At 40.3% G+C, this 17,186-nt stretch overlaps 4 protein-coding genes and 1 long non-coding RNA gene across 5 annotated transcripts in view; 2 read left to right on the plus strand and 3 right to left on the minus strand.

Moving 5' to 3' along the window:
* Positions 1 to 567: 567 nt before the first annotated feature.
* Positions 568 to 5,528, minus strand: LOC311021000 (transcription factor HES-5-like). Its single transcript, XM_084021287.1, has 3 exons — positions 5,510 to 5,528; positions 1,719 to 1,789; positions 568 to 1,606 (listed from the first exon to the last, which is right to left on the minus strand). Exons 2-3 carry the CDS (start codon positions 1,779 to 1,781, stop codon positions 1,184 to 1,186), a joined length of 486 nt encoding a protein of 161 aa, XP_083877413.1. The 5' UTR covers positions 1,782 to 1,789; positions 5,510 to 5,528; the 3' UTR covers positions 568 to 1,183.
* On the plus strand, positions 5,485 to 6,630 carry LOC311021008 (transcription factor HES-5-like). Its single transcript, XM_084021298.1, has 2 exons — positions 5,485 to 5,595; positions 5,708 to 6,630. Exons 1-2 carry the CDS (start codon positions 5,533 to 5,535, stop codon positions 6,104 to 6,106), a joined length of 462 nt encoding a protein of 153 aa, XP_083877424.1. The 5' UTR covers positions 5,485 to 5,532; the 3' UTR covers positions 6,107 to 6,630.
* A 1,891-nt stretch (positions 6,631 to 8,521) lies between these two features.
* Positions 8,522 to 9,026, minus strand: LOC311023343. Its single transcript, XR_014598209.1, has 2 exons — positions 8,919 to 9,026; positions 8,522 to 8,806 (listed from the first exon to the last, which is right to left on the minus strand). It is a non-coding gene; the product is annotated as an uncharacterized lncRNA (long non-coding RNA).
* A 2,158-nt stretch (positions 9,027 to 11,184) lies between these two features.
* On the minus strand, positions 11,185 to 12,579 carry LOC311022181 (transcription factor HES-5-like). The gene is made up of 2 exons (XM_084023271.1): positions 12,502 to 12,579; positions 11,185 to 12,388 (listed from the first exon to the last, which is right to left on the minus strand). Exons 1-2 carry the CDS (start codon positions 12,562 to 12,564, stop codon positions 11,966 to 11,968), a joined length of 486 nt encoding a protein of 161 aa, XP_083879397.1. The 5' UTR covers positions 12,565 to 12,579; the 3' UTR covers positions 11,185 to 11,965.
* A 2,626-nt stretch (positions 12,580 to 15,205) lies between these two features.
* The window catches only part of atrip (ATR interacting protein), a 62,638-nt gene continuing 60,657 nt past the window's right edge, over positions 15,206 to 17,186 (plus strand). Inside the window, exon 1 of the mRNA XM_084033431.1 lies at positions 15,206 to 15,226. The gene's annotated coding sequence lies outside the window, so the exon portion shown is untranslated. The remainder of the gene's footprint in view (positions 15,227 to 17,186) is intronic.

Here is a 17,186-nt window from a genome sequence, read left to right on the forward strand (position 1 = left end):
CAGCATCCACGTACGGCTGTGAGGCGTTTTGTTATCCTGGGAAAATTTTGTTTCAAGTCTGAACTCAAAGAATGGATGATTATTAGTTAAAACTATCACTGAGGAAAACTATGTTAGGTGTAATTAATGCACGTCATGAGTAGATTTTTAAAGATATGATGTCATGTGATGTAACAACGGTTGTCAAGTAATTCCTTTTTTAATTTATGTTTCCTGCAACAGGAATGAGTAACAACTAGTGTAGGCTGCCACTTCTAGAAATTAATTATTACTGTAGCTGAGTAGTTTTGACCTTTAACCCCCTAACAAGCAGAAGTAGGTTGGTAGTTCAGAGTACATTTATGCTTTGTAGCCACACTTACTTAATTAATGTTTTATTCCCATTGATATGCCAAAGAAATATCAAATATTATGTTTGGTTGAATTGTGTGTGTAAATAATATAATAAGATGAAGGGAAATAATATAAGTAAGATAAAGAGGTTCACCATTTCTGTCGGTGTAAAGGATTAAACAACACAGCTCAAGATTCAGTTGATGTTTTTTATTCAAAAGCATTGAACGGGTCACATCAGAGAGGCACTGGCGGCGATGATGCATCACAGTAAACACTGTAATCCAAGACTCAAACACAGTCGAGTCAACAGCTTCAGGGAATCCTTAACAATTAACAGATTGAAGCGACTCTCTTAAAACGAGAGGAAATTATAATCAGATGTTCATTTGTACTTCACACAACAGAACATGTTGACGACAGAACAGATGACTTAAAGACCCAACGTGGGTCAACAATCTTTTACGAAGGGAAAAGTGCCACCGCAAAGTAGCTGAGACTTGTCACTTCCTGTCCCTGGATCAGTCTTCATAGAAGACTGAAAGGACTTTAAGGCCGTTGTGATAAGGCTGGCCAATACAGGCCAAACATTTGATTCCATAAGTGAATCAATAAGAGGATGTACGGTATTGATAGAATACAATTTTGTATTCAATATTTTAACACAAATACTATTACATTTTCTTTGAAAACATATTCAAGAAAAACACATGGACATTTCAGTCCAATGTTACTTTGAGGTTGATTAAAACACTTCCTCTATTACATTTCAGAATAATATTTCTGATAATAACTGTTGACCAATATGGTCATCTCAGTTTGTCTGGTAGGAAGTCCAGTCTGTAGGTTTCTACCACGGCCTCCAGGGGGCGCTGTTGACTGGACTCTGGTCTTTGGTGATGCTGGTCTGGACTGTGGAGCTCAGAAGAGAGAAGTCAGCCTCTCTCAGGTTGTTATCAGAGGAAGACTGCAGCTTGTTGAAGTGGTTCAGCAGTCTTCTCTGGGACTGGGTCTTCACCTCCTCCTTGGACAGGAAGTGCGTCACCTCTTGGACACACCTGGTGTAGCCCTGATTGACGGCTGCTGTGTCCACAGCTCCATTCTGCTGCTGCAGTCGTCTCAGGACACAAACTGTCATCTCCAGGATGTCTGCTTTCTCCAGCTTGGACTCTGGCTGCTGTTTGAGGAACTCTGGACCCAGGAGAGACTTGAGCTGCTCAATGCTGCTGTTGATTCGCTCTCTGCGTAACTTCTCCACCAGAGGCTTTCTGAGCTGCAGAAAGAAAAAGGAAGTCATTAATAAACACATTCTGGAGTATCGTGTTAGCATGAACAAAGACAGCTTCTTATCAACAATATTTAACTTTCTTGGATCTTGAATTTACCTTGTGGGTCAGAGTCAGATGCTCCTGAGAATTGGTCGTTGCTGCAGTGATTGTAGGTGCCATGTCTGGATCTCTGTGCTGTAGAGGTCTCTGTAGAGAGAATCTGGTCTCTGCTGGGTTCAGCCCTCCTATTTATAGTCCCACATCACCATATGAATGTGTGGGTCTCGGTCTAGTTGGAGTTTCTCACAGTCTCAGCCAATCAGAGAGCTTGGTGAGACAATAAGGGATGCAGCACACTTAATGCTGTTATTGCCCAGGGGACAATGGTTAGATCTCAGGGGAACAGGTGGAGGACTGGGGGGGTGATGGTGGGAGACTCACAGAGCTCTGTGTGAATCTGGGAAAGTGGTGACCCTGTAGAGAGAGCAGATCTGCTGCCTGATGCTGGGATCAATGACTTTGACTGAGCACACGCTCATCATCCCATCACACACGTGGGGGACTGACTGGGAGATTGTTCTCCACACCTTCATACCTTTAAGATGCATGTGTACTTTTTAATCAGTCCTTTATAAGTCAGTGGTCAGTGGTCAGTGGTCAGTGGTCAGTAATACATGTGACCAAGAAACATTCCCAGTTGTTAACTTACATTTGGGAAATTACATTTTTGTATACAAATATATGTAAAAAATATGCAAATCAGGTGTTACCATACTAAGTACTTGCTAATTTGCATACATTCCTGAACCTTGGCTAAAGCTTGTTTCATGTTGTTGACATATTCAATCCCTTTTTTGGATGGGCATTATAAAAAAATAGGATTAAAATGTTAATAAATGTTAAATAGTTGATAACTTACATGAAGACAATATTTGAGACAAAGTTTCATGAGATGATACGTTTAAATATGCCAATGAGGAATTTTCTAATTGTGACATCTAGTGAATTTAGGTCAAAATCTAGACGTAAATAGACAAAGTACCTAGATGTGTATCTTTAATATTTTCTTTCTAGTCTGAGAGAAGTCAAGTTATTGAAGCAAAATGGCCCAAAATCTCTAACTCTAAGTCTCACCTTAAAGCCAATATATTGCAGTATTGTGAGGTAACAAACAGAAGCAAATAGTTATCCATATTATATTGAATTCAAGCTCATAGTTCATATATTGTGATGTGACGATGAAACAGTGAAGTCAAACTGATTCAGTCCAGATGAAACAGATGTGCGAGGTCGTCCAGTGAGCGGAGAGTTAACCGCCTGAAGGCAAACAGTTCCAGGTAATTACTTGAATTATTGTAAAAAGTCTCCCCTCTCTCTTTGTTTAACGTTAGTCAATTCATTTCAAGGTTGGTTGGAACACAAAGTTACATGCATGAAGTCTTTGGAGGTCTTGTTTTGAGGCCCGGCAATTTGGCATCCGTCAGTAGAATAAATCGAAAAAAAGGCCTGCACTGAATAAAAAAAATAAAGAGGGGAATGTTGTTGGCCAAAGTAAAGGAGCTGGAGTTGGAGAGAGGCAGACCGTGAACAGAAGAGAGAGAAAAGGGAGTAAGGAGAGGAGAAGAAGTGTGCCAACTCCCCTCGGAGGACGGTCAGGTGCTGCCGGAGGAGGAGGATGCTAATCACACTGAACTGTGACTCTGCTCTCGCCGCTTTCCCACACTCAACAATAGACATGTGCCTTGTTAAATGCTAATCCGTCCCCCCCCCCCCCCCCCAGCCCCCTCCCCAGGGGAAAGTTTGTTGTTTACACACTCTCTTCAATTACGGGAGACGAGAGCCGGGGAAATAAACACAAATATTGTGACTGGGAATGTCTCTAATGCAACGTAACGACTCAGAAACTAGATTTCATATTTACTTACAGCTTTGATTTTTTTTTAAATAATATATATAATACACTGTTGCCCATAGAGTTGGAATATTTAGTTTTCAGACACAATCCTCTGTTTATTCCTATTTAAATGCATCAGTTATCACTGTTGATCAGGTGCAATGATGACATCAGGTGTCCCAATCCAGGTGAAATTAATGAATGCATAACATTGGTTTAACGCTATTGAAGTCAAGGCAAAAAATTATTCAAACTTCATGAGCGACCCTGTATAAACATTTAATAAATGGGTTTTAATACACTTTAATGTTCTTATAAGCAGCTAAGATTATACATTCTGATTAAAATACATTTTGATATGACTATGCAGAATTTAAACCTTTATAATTCTCCTATAGAGACATTTTACTATATTATTAACTGTTATGTGTTTGTACTCTCCTCCTCTTATTGTTGCCCACACGAAAAGTTATATACAGGGTCGTCCATAAAGTTTGAATAATTTACAAATGTTTTGTCTTTTATAATGTCAAACAAATGTTATGCATGAATTATTTCACCTGGATGATTATGACACATAATGTAAATCATTGCACCTGATCAACAGTGATGCATTTAAATAGGAATAAACAGAGGATTGTGTCTGAAAATCTAAATAATCCAACTTTATTATTATATAATTAATAAACACTTGCATTTGCTATATCTGTCATTTATTAAATGCGTATACAGCTTATAAATAGGGTGGGTTAAATAAAGTGTTATCCCATCATCTTTATTGAGTCGATCTTTATATTTTTAGTCTTTGACATTCTCCAATTAAAAATGTTACCTTTCTAAAAATAACTATGCTTCAGTGGCACTATAAGTAAATAAAGCAGATTTAGTGACAATCAAACCTTTACTGAATTTATTTCATCAAATGACAAACCTCTGAATTCAAATTTTAATAGAAATATAGAAACATTCAGACTATAAACTGATGGGAAGAGGTTCAGTGAGTTAAATGCAAGCATTTAAAACTTAAAGTCTTCCCCCGCTCGCAGACGTCTTTGTCTGCTCCGCCTCTGCCGTCCCTCTGTGAGTGAGCTCTCCCTGCTTTCCCACACTCCGTCCATTCACCGCCTCCAAGAACAAAGGAAGTGTGTCTGGTTGCACATCACATTAATTATGGAGTCAGCTTACGAGTTTTGTCTCACCGCCCCTGAATGGAAATTCCCGTCATCCAAACTCGTCATTACCAGGCTTTTTTGTAAAATGTCTATCAGGAATGCAGACATGCTGAGGATTAATGAACATTCAAAACCTCCTTTACCCCCCCGACTCCATCCTTTACATTCAGACTGTTCCTCTGCATTCCAGACTGTTTATGATGAACATGAAAGAGTGTCTGCTTCGGAACTGATCATGTGCTGGTTGGTGCGAGGAGGATTTGAATTTAAAGATTATTTGTCATAGCCTGTGAACCATCATCGACCAATAAAAAGGTCCCATCGCATCTGATATGACTGATATGTTTATTAGATGCTGCAACATTAATAGGCCATCCAGTTAAAAAAGGAAACCAAGCCAGAGGAATACTTTTACAACATTAGATATATTTGACTAGATGTGCTTCATATTAAACAGAAATATATGCTTGTAGTTTTTGCAAAAAACAACGTTGTGTGATGGGATGATGAGCGTGTGCTCAGTCAAAGTCATTGATCCCAGCATCAGGCAGCAGATCTGCTCTCTCTACAGGGTCACCACTTTCCCAGATTCACACAGAGCTCTGTGAGTGTCCCACCATCACCCCCCCAGTCCTCCACCTGTTCCCCTGAGATCTAACCATTGTCCCCCGGGCAATAAAACCATTCAGTGTGCTGCATCCCTTATTGTCTCACCAAGCTCTCTGATTGGCTGAGACTGTGAGAAACTCCAACTAGACCGAGACCCACACATTCATATGGTGATGTGGGACTATAAATAGGAGGGCTGAACCCAGCAGAGACCAGATTCTCTCTACAGAGACCTCTACAGCACAGAGATCCAGACATGGCACCTACAATCACTGCAGCAATGACCAATTCTCAGGAGCATCCGACTCTGACCCACAAGGTAAATTCAAGATTCAAGAAAGTTAAATATTGTTGATAAGAAGTTGTCTTTGTTCATGCTAACACGATACTCCAGAATGTGTTTATTAATGACTTCCTTCTTCTTTCTGCAGCTCAGAAAGCCTCTGGTGGAGAAGTTACGCAGAGAGCGAATCAACAGCAGCATTGAGCAGCTCAAGTCTCTCCTGGGTCCAGAGTTCCTCAAACAGCAGCCAGAGTCCAAGCTGGAGAAAGCAGACATCCTGGAGATGACAGTTTGTGTCCTTAGACGACTGCAGCAGCAGAATGGAGCTGTGGACACAGCAGCCGTCAATCAGGGCTACACCAGGTGTGTCCAAGAGGTGACGCACTTCCTGTCCAAGGAGGAGGTGAAGACCCAGTCCCAGAGAAGACTGCTGAACCACTTCAACAAGCTGCAGTCTTCCTCTGATAACAACCTGAGAGAGGCTGACTTCTCCAGCATCACCAAAGGGAAGAATCCACTCAGCAGCGCCCCCTGGAGGCCGTGGTAGACACCTATGGACACCTGCATCAGTGCTGATGTACTCTGTGACTCGTCCTCGTTCTTGAGGACTCATTGAAGAGTTATTGCGTATTTTACTGCGATGTTTAATGTGATACCTTTTTGTAAAGGTCTGGTTGTTTCTGTGATATTTGCCTGTTGGCTTCTATTTTGTTTTTCAAAAGGTCGCCACTTATTCCAGGTATTACTCTGTGAAGTAAACATCATTGTTCCCCACGGGAATGCTTTTATATTGTCGGTCACACTGACAATGCTGTGTGTACTACTACAGTGAATCATGTTGAACATGTTTTCTATGTGATATTCACATTTTATGTTGATTGATTTATGACACATCTTTAAACACCTCCAGCGTCTGCGTTCCTGGCAGATGAACTGTGTGTGTGTGTGTGTGTTAAGACAAATGTGCTGCTTTTACAACTCTGCGAGTGACGGCACTCATACCTTCGATGAAGGCCTCCTTGTTCGACATGAATGTATCTCTTCAAGCCAAGTGACGCATTAAAACAATCAAAAAAAACAACAACAACAAAAGAAAAAGTGGTTTTCTCATTTTTTTAATCAACAATCACGTCGATGACTGAACATGAAGTGTGTTGATCCCAATATCAGTATCATCATTTTGGTAAAAGTGACCTCTGCTCACCCAGACAGGAAGTGACAGGAACAATCAGATCAGGTCGACAGTCAGAGAGAGAGCAGTACGACCTCCAACCTAATGTGAGTTTGGTTTGTTCTGAACACAGTTCTGATGAAAGATTGTTAGAAGGAAGCACATCAGTCTCCCAGAGGTGATTAACTCCATGAATGCAAAGGACAGATTACGAGATTCATGTTATATTATTTACTCTTCATCCTTCGATGAATGGTCTATCTGAATCTTTTGCTTCATGTTTTTCTACATGTGTGGTGATCAGAGGTGGAAAAGGTGGAAACAGCACATCTTAAAAATACTCTGGGACAAGTTAAAGTCCTGCATTCAAAATCTGACCGAAGAAATATTACAAAAATCAGCATCAAAATATATTTAAAGTACAAAACGTCCTCATTATGGAGATTGGATTATAATTAATTATGTATTCATGTAAACACTGCTGGTAAAGCTCATTTTACATTTTACTTAACTTATAGGCCTACCACAACATTTACTTGTTGATAGTATTTAATGTTTTGCTATCATTCCTTACATGCGTATGAAGGATAAGAAACAACATAAACAAATACACAACAGTGATTTCACCAGGTGGCAGCAGATAAAACCACACTGAACTTGGCCTTAGATCACTGAAGAAGAAAATAAATGAAATATATCCAATATATGTGCAGAAAGGAGATTTTTGAAGGTACAATCTATATTTTGCCAGACAGTTGGCCTTGTTGATGTGAAACTAAAGCTGTTTAATGTTTAAAGTAGCAGAAAATAAAATGTAGCCTACAGTACAAGTACCTCGTAATTGTACTGAATCGCAGTACTTGAGGAAATGTCGAATGCCTGAACTGTGACAATCAACCCCCTAAAATGTAACATATAGTTAGTATGACTGTTCTGATTTAAGTTCTGGACATGAAGAGTTTGATTTGATTGAGGTGACATGAAGACATGAGATTTGAATTTCTGACAATATTTATTTATTTGAAGTCTGCAAAAGCAACAAAACAAATGTCAAATCCACTTTGGATGAATTAAAAGTTTTTTTAAAAATGGCGCATAAAACAAAACGTGCATACATGGCATACACAAAACAATAGCAAATCCCTTTTCAGAAGAAAGGTTGGTGTTTAACAATATCATAATTAAACCTTTAAACAAGGCAGTAAGACACAGGAAGAACATTGACTTTAAACTGGAAGCAGATTTTACTGCCGTTAATCCAAAAATATATTTTGAAGATTAACTTAAATCTTTTTTTCAAACATCGTGGTCCGAACTACTTCCTGCATAGTTGGAAACCGGATTTATCTTCCGTTCACGGAAAATAAATCCCACAAAATAGCAGCAACAGCATGTTTTAACAAGTCAGCTACACGGACTCTTCTCATTCGGTGACCTCTTCACCCCTCGAGTCCCATTTCCCTTTCTTTCTTTCTTTCTTTCTTTCTTTCTTTCTTTCTTTCTTTCTTTCTTTCTTTCTTTCTTTCTTTCTTTCTTTCTTTCTCTGGCTTCCGTCGAAGCAAAAAATTTAAAACCACACAAAGGTTCTGTAGATCTGTTCATCACAATGCAAATAATGCATTTCAACGCTGGCATCACAAAAATCTGTAGTTCACAAAAAATCTGTAGTTCACAAAAATCTGTAGTTCACAAAAAATCTATAGTTCACAAAAAATCTGTAGTTCACAAAAATCTGTAGTTCACAAAAAATCTATAGTTCACAAGAAATCTGTAGTTCACAAAGCAAATGAAATTGCCGATTCTCTTGAAGGCATTTTTAAGTCCCGAGTTGTTCTTTTTGTTTAAAAGCACAGAGGAGCCAAGTCTTCCTCTTCATCAGGAAACAGACGTAAGATGTCCCTTGAGTATTTGGAGTAGCCGTTGTGCGACAGCAGGGCTTTCCTCAGCGTGAGCAGGGACTTTGTCTTCTCCAGGATGTCTGCGACGGGGATCCCGTTCTGCAGGTGTTCTCCGATCAGAGCCTTCAGCTTCTCCACGCCGGTGCTGCATTTCCTCTCCAGCGTGTGGAGTTTACACCTGAGGGAAGCAAAGGCAGCCAGTTTAGTGACGGGTACTCAATGATGGAAGGATTAAAAAACAAACATATGCATTCTGATTGAGAGTTTGGATGAGTGAGGCTTTTGCTTACCTAAAGAGCTGCTCCTTGACGCTGTCCTGGAGAGCGAGGTCTGCGTAGAGAGCCATTTCAAGGGTGCTGGGAGAGGTTTCTGGTGTTGGTCAAGAAGGTCGGGAGGAAGTCTCTGTTGACGTCTGCGTCTGCTGCTCTGCCATTTATGCTGTTCATCCTGCACCCCTTCTGTCTTTTTCCCAGCCAATCAGAAGGCCCGGAGCTCTGGGACAATAGAGTGAATTTAATGCCTGTCACACAGAACAGGTGGGATGCTTTATCTTTATGCCATACATCAGGGAGGTCAGTGGGAAAATGTTTTTCCTGAGGTGGACACGGGAAAAAAAAATACAAATTTGTGATGCTCAGTCCTGGACGCCGATTATGATTTCACGTCGCAAAGATCCTTTTTAATGACATGAAATGAAAATAAAGACATTTTTTAATCAAATACTCAAGAAGGAACATGAACTGTATTAAAAATAGAACAGTTTATTTTACTTGATAAATACAAATAAGTAAATAAAGCTGAATACAATATAACTAAACACATTCTTTAAAGTGATATTTTCTGCCAGTGTGTATGTGTGTGTGTCGCAGCAGTGAGTCCACAGCTTAAAGCAGATGGTTTGTGTGTGTGTGTGTGTGTGTGTGTGTGTGTGTGTGTGTGTGTGTGTGTGAAGTGGCTTCATGCCTGAGAACCGTCCCGGGGCCTTTGTGGGAGCAGACACACTTCCATTGTGAGTGCAGCTGAGCAGCCTGCATTCAGAAGTGTGGGAAGCCGTGTGTCGCCGCGGCTCCAAGCTCCGGAGAGAGAGGAGGGCGTGTGACCGGGGCACGTTCAGCCCCGCGCTGCTCCGGAGGAGGGGGGGGGTAACCCGAGCATGCCGACGGCAGAGACAGCAGGCGGACACAGATGGAGAAGAGAGCAACCAGGAAGGTAAAACCCACCTGAACGTCACACAAGATGTTTATTATAGACAAGAAAGCAACACATTTAGAGCATCATAAGGAAACTAAAAAACATGTCATCATGTTGTAAGAATGCTTATTAATCTGTTTGGACAAATTATAATCTCACAAATGAACTACATTGAAGGATCATTATTATTCTGAGCTCTATAGGTGACTTGGCAGGAATCGAGAAGTAATGATTCATCACAACTCAAAGACTTCAGTTTCATGGAATAATAACTGTGATAACAAAAATAAATAAATTCAATTAAATTAAGTTTTATATAAGGTAAAATGAGCTCCACTCACATGAATACATAATTCATTATAATCCATTCTCCATAATGAGTACGACTTCTACTTTAAATATATTTTGATGCTGACTTTTGTAATTTTACTTTAGTCAGATTATGAATGCAGGACTTTTACTTGTCCCAGAGTATTTTTAAGATGTACTTTTAGCACTAACTCCACCTCTGATCACCACACATGTAGAAGCGACACCGTGGAGGAAAAACAGAAAAAAAGAGAGATTTCACAACTTTTGATGTATCAAGAAAAGGCAAACATACTTGTGAATATCAACATCAATGATGGGCCCTGTTCCATTCAGGAGGGCCGGGGGCCCTGTATTGTGCATTCTGGCTCACTGTGAAACACTAAATAGAACGGGACCGTTTATCCTGCTTTGACGAGGCTGCAGTGAAAATGGCCTTTTTGCTTGAGATTGTCTCTTTTCTCAACCCCCCCACCCTCCCTTGAGAATCAAATATCGCTGTGTGTGTGTGCATGTGTGTGTGTGTGTGTGTGTGTGTGTGTGTGTGTGTGTGTTGACCTCTGTCTCTCTTTCTCTCTCTCTGTCTTTCATGATGAAACCCCATTAGTTTTGAATTGATTATGGTGGACGAAGACACTAATACACTAGTTATTAATAAAGCCCATTGAGATGGTTAATTGGAATTATAAATACTCCTCAGTGTATTTGTCATGCAAACTCAACCACAATAATCCCTACATTACGATAAGTTTTTATTTCTGTGCTACATATTTTTGTTTGTAAGACCTAAATGTTGAAGAGATGTCAAAAACAGTTCCCGGTCACTCCTGTTGTAACATTTGTTGTGAACAGAGGGTTGTTTGGGGTCTGATAAATTAATTGTAATGGGGTATATAATTTCAGCAACAGTGATTGTACTCTAGCTTCATTACTTCTACTTTAAATTCTTATAAATAATCAAAGAGTTGAGGAAATGTATCACAACTTAATTTCTAAATGGCTAATTAGACAAAACAACAACATGAGAAGACAGAATTTGCAGGGCAGTGCTTGTTTATTCAGTAAGTGAGCCACGTCAATTATAACAGCTCCATCTAGAGGTGATGATACATCACAACAACAACTTGTGGATCTCCACAAGACATATTGTACATTGTACAAAGAGTAAAGGGACAACTGTCTTTATAAAAGACAAACACATTTCAGAAGAGACAACAATCTTCTCATTAACATGATTTTAAGGAAAAACATTCATTTGCTCTTCATAAATAAAAGCAAGACGTGAAAACTGACCTTAAAACGGATCAGAATGTTATGTAATCAATGTGTGATGAAAGCAGGTTAACGACTGTTAAACACAAAAAAAAAAACATGACAGTCACTGGAAAACTGTGACAGTGTGATATTAAACAACCCTTTAAAAAAAGGATAACATTTTGATCTTACAACAGATCACTTTCAGTAGTCAGACATATTGATGTCTATTATGCATAAACAACTAACATTTTTGATCAATAACAACCAAAAGACAACAAATACCACTGTAATCTCCCAATAATGAAAAACAGTGAAGTATTATAACAATTGCAAATGCAATCAGATCTGGTTCATGCAACATGCATGACAAGATGTTCTTTCTTAACTTGAAAGATATTGTTGCTGTCATTTCCTCAGGAAACGTCATCTTGCACTAAGAAGTCAAACACAAAATACAACCTTCTGTACAAACAGAAGAACAAGTTGATGATATTTCAGAATTCAGAAGAATTCACTTCCAGTATCTTTGACCAATATGGTCATCTCAGTTTGTCTGGTAGGAAGTCCAGTCTGTAGGTTTCTACCACGGCCTCCAGGGGGCGCTGTTGACTGGACTCTGGTCTTTGGTGATGCTGGTCTGGACTGTGGAGCTCAGAAGAGAGAAGTCAGCCTCTCTCAGGTTGTTATCAGAGGAAGACTGCAGCTTGTTGAAGTGGTTCAGCAGTCTTCTCTGGGACTGGGTCTTCACCTCCTCCTTGGACAGGAAGTGTGTCACCTCTTGGACACACCTGGTGTAGCCCTGATTGACGGCTGCTGCGTCCACAGCTCCATTCTGCTGCTGCAGTCGTCTCAGGACACAAACTGTCATCTCCAGGATGTCTGCTTTCTCCACCTTGGACTCTGGCTGCTGTTTGAGGAACTCTGGACCCAGGAGAGACTTGAGCTGTTCAATGCTGCTGTTGATTCGCTCTCTGCGTAACTTCTCCACCAGAGGCTTTCTGAGCTGCAGAGAGAAGAAGGAAGTCATTAATAAACACATTCTGGAGTATCGTGTTAGCATGAATAAAGACAACTTCTTGTCAAGAATATTTTAACTTTCTTGAATCTTGAATTTACCTTGTGGGTCAGAGTCGGATGCTCCTGAGAATTGGTCATTGCTGCAGTGATTGTAGGTGCCATGTCTGGATCTCTGTGCTGTAGGTCTCTGTAGAGAGAATCTGGTCTCTGCTGGGTTCAGCCCTCCTATTTATAGTCCCACATCTCCATATGAATGTGTGGGTCTCGGTCTAGTTGGAGTTTCTCACAGTCTCAGCCAATCAGAGAGCTTGGTGAGACAATGAGGGATGTGGAGCAGCAACATGTTGAATGCTGCCCGGGGGACAATGATTATACCTCAGGGGAACAGGTGGAGGACTAGGTGGGTGGGGGTGGGTTCTCTGAGTGAATCTGGGAAAGCGGTGACCTTGCAGACTAATCATCCCCTCAGAGAACAACTTTGATGTTGTAACTGAATGCCATGTAGGACGAAAATAAAAAAAAAAGACTAGGATTCTTTTATTTTTTGCTTTATTTGAGCTTAGATATAAAATACATAAAATCTATCTCTAACTAAAAACGTTTTTTGAAAAACGTATTCTCATTAAATTTAGTTCATGAAAATGCACAATTTTGTAAAACTATATAATAAGATGTTAGAGGACAGAGTGATGCCCATTAATGGCCCTGGATAGAAACTCAAGAAGACAACAATCATGCTGCCGTCCAGATGCAGCAGAGTCCTTTGACACGTGCCTTGTAGTCAACGTGAGGAACAAGTTGAGCTCAGTTTCCCACACTGACTCCGTATGGTGGTCAATGAGCCACAAAGGCACTTTTGTGACAGATGCTGGCTGTGTGTTGCTATAGAAACGGAGCCTGACATCACTGGCCATCTGGAGGGAAACGACACCATTGGCTGTTTCTGACCCTTCCTAATACTTCAAATATTGGGTGAACAATCTATTATTAAGTATCAGGGAAATTATATATTGTGGTATAAACGAGGTGGGAGGTTTCCTGGGGGGTGGGCAGCTGCTTCCTGAAGTGTGCCAAATCCCTTTGGAGAATGACTTGGCTGCTGGTGGGACGGATGTCATTCACACCGACAGGAAAAAAAGGCATGTGCCGCTCTACAAATGGAGCTTGATGATCCTGTGCACGAGCAGTGTGGATAAAAGCTAATTACCCATTATAGTGAAAAGTTGGTACTTAAGCAGTAGGTAATAATTCATGACTTTTGCAGACACCATCAATATCGTATCTCATGTTTTTGTACCGTGTCTGGATCCCAACAACAGATACATTTCCATTAGGGGTGTAATGTACATGTACTGGAAATGTTCAGTAACGGACATTCAATTTGGTATGGGACATCCTTCTGGTACGAAATTCTGAAGCGTGACTTTTACCCAGAAAGTTTTGTGAGCCCACTTGCCGTTAATTAAAGTCAATGGACCACACAACGGTGTTTCCCGGCACTATTAAACTAAAGCCAGACACATCTGAGTATACACACCCAGACATTTAATTTACGAATGTGTTGATAGGCAGATTCGCACCGAGCTAAACTAACTAATGTTATAGATTTATCTATATTTTAATGACAATATGCTAGTTGAGTGTCTTAAATATTGAAGTAATTATGGCCAATGAGCAACTGTTGAATGTTATTATAATAATATTTTCCAAAGTAAATGAAAAAATAAAAAAAGTTATTTATTGTATTTTCTTTGTTTTCCCCCAATTGTACCGAAAACATACCGAACCGAGATCCAAAAACCGATGTGATACAGAACCGTGATTTTTGCATACTTATGATCCTAGAGTCAAGGCAAAACGTGTCACGTGATTTAGTCCGCGATAAATAATGCGACAGGAAGTGGCTACTGGAGTGGACATTTAATGCTAGAACCTTACCCACCGAAAATAAGATAGCTAACTATAGTCAACAATTAGGTTAACTTTAAGTTGTCCTCCATGACTTTGTACTACTAATAATCATAGGGAGGCTACATAGCGCAGCACCTGAGGGAATATTAACGGACTGGAGGCGACTGTAATGGTGGCAGCGAAGCTAGCTGGCTAGCTCAACGGCTAACGGCTGACATGGCGCAGGTGTAGCCGTTAATCTACCCCCTCCATCCCGGGAAGACTCTGCTCTCCGTTGGAGCTCCGACAACCATACCGGGTTTTTTCCCTTCTTACTAACAAACCACAGCAACCTTATCTTAAAACTTTTTAGATAAACTAAAATATTTGTTTCCAACCGCCGACTTTAACGGATTTAAGATGGCTAACGTAACTGAACTAGCTTAAAAACAAGATAACACCAAAAGACTGTCTTCAAAAATGTTCTGACTAAAAGTTTTAGGTTATGCCAGTAGCAGGAAGGAAAGATAGAGCAAACACACGAGGAAATATTAGAGGCAAATGTAAAAATGTTAAGACATTTGTCCTCAACCGTTACACGTTAACGGCTTTGATGAGTTCAGTGTCGTCCGTCAACGCAGCTCCTTCATCCCCCTGGGAAAACTGTACCTGCCGCATTCCGTTGGGACTCCTACCGCCACGCCGATTTTTTTTAATTTAGACTAACACACTTAAACACGTCTCTCCTGACTGTTTATAAGAAAGACAGAAGAACACGGATCGGTTCAATATCGAAACGGAACTTTTCCACTGAACGTTCATGGATCAAACAGCAGCTCCGCCATTGGACGGCATAGACTGGACGTACAGTAGCCGGCCGGCCAGGTCCTGAGACGGTTCACCGTCGGCCCTCGTCCCCCTTCGTGTTTCACCGGTGAGTAACTATACCTGTAAGCTAAATAACACTGTCCTCAGCGCCTCAACATTACTTTTTTATTTTCCATATTGCTTACAACTGTTTTGGAGTTCTGTCATGATGTCACTGAATGTGGGCGAGGACGGTTTGACTTTAATTAAGACCGTTGGCGCTGCCTTCAGGTGCTCGTCGGAATATCTCTCTTCCCAATTGTGAAGTCGCAATTAGCAGAAATGTTACGTTCAAGTGCTTTGTTGTTTAAAAGTAATGGCGCCATTCAGTGTAATTCATTTTTCACGAACAGCAAACTATAGTCCATTTGCAATGGATGGAACGATACATATCATTGCTCTATATCAAGTTACGTGTACATAGATTGCAGATTAAAAATTCACAATACTTGTTGACTGTTAAAGGCATTGCGTACCATCCATTAGTGAATCTGTCCTCTTCTCCACCACAATGAAAGGTTCTGGTGATCCCAACTCTGGAACTTGGGCATCAGTATTATCTGTGTTTCCCCACTCGTAATTACTTGAACACTGCCTTTAAGGCCCAAATCCCCAGGTTGTAATTTTGAGAAACAAACCATTTCTTGGGTTCACTCAACTGATGTAATACTTTTTTCAAACACTGTACTAAATGTAACGGCTTCCACTAGATTTTATGGAAAATATTCTAAACAGTCTTAATGCTGATTAATATTAGAGGAACATTTGCATCCAAAGGCGTAATTCAAGGCAGTGTCCCTTTAAAGGTGTGTACACACCGGAAGAACTGCCCGACTCGCGTCGGTAAATTCGGCGTCGGCTACTTAATATGGCCGACTCGAACAACGACATGGGCGGTTCACACCTACGGAATTACAGCCGACGCCATACGTTCCGCGCTTGCGCGAGATGTAATGTCTCCAAAACAACAGGCGGCGCTTATCTGTATTGTGGGCCAAAAAACACGAAAACCGGAAGTAGGCGGTCCTCTCTAGACCACCTTCTTCGATTCCACTGGTTATCTGGTATGTTTACCATCGTCACTTCCGGGCTTCACTGATTCGCTAGTCAAGCTGCTAGCCTCCACCAATCAGAATGGTAAAAGAATGACCGACTCGAATGGCGGATTACACATTTCAATCGGCTGAAATGAACGCCGACGTGGGCCGATTCGAGGGACCACACCAAGGAGACTCATGTCACGGACGCCGACTCTCTCAAAGACGCCGATTTTCAGTCCGGTGTGAGCCCGCCTTAAGGTCGAGGGAGGTTCAAGATTTTATCCTGCATCAGGATAAAAACACTCACGGTAAGTTGATTGTGATGGATTTTGTGCATTGAAATTGTGACTTATTCTTTAATTACTTATTACTTACTTATTTGTCTAGCTAGCTGTGTAAAAAATAGGGCCTTATTAAAAAAAACAGGATACAGAAATGCATTTTTAAAATGTATTAATGCATAGAGTCAATTTGATTCATGATTATCTTATTTACACGCAAAACAATATTTATTTCTTAACAAAATGTAAATGATTCTAGTATGTTTACTGCCAGTTTTAAGCATATTTTGATTATTATCGAGATCATATTTTGCAATTATTTTGGCCGGGATAATCTTAATATGAAGTTTTCTTGTCGTCCTGTCTGTAATCGGGATAATCATGATTATCCTCACAAGCGACGTGAGAAAGCTGTCTAGTTCACTATCACGGTAAAGTGAAAAGTAGATCCTGGTTGAAAAAATGCATGAAGTATCATCTAATAAAAGTGAACTTAAACAATGTGGCCATTTAGAAAAAATAAAAAATGTGAGACCTTATGATTTTTACATACCAGTATGTTTTAGTGACAGTTTTAAGAGATTTTAGCAGTTTTTGATGATCATCAGGATAATATTGTGAATCACAATCATTTTGGAAAGGATAATCATGACATTACATTTTCATGTCCTCTCATGCCTAGTCGCTTTTTAGTCTGTCCCTTCAG

This window comes from Eutrigla gurnardus, assembly GCF_963514095.1.
Source record: "Eutrigla gurnardus genome assembly, chromosome: 2".
In the NCBI taxonomy this organism is placed as follows: domain Eukaryota; kingdom Metazoa; phylum Chordata; class Actinopteri; order Perciformes; family Triglidae; genus Eutrigla; species Eutrigla gurnardus.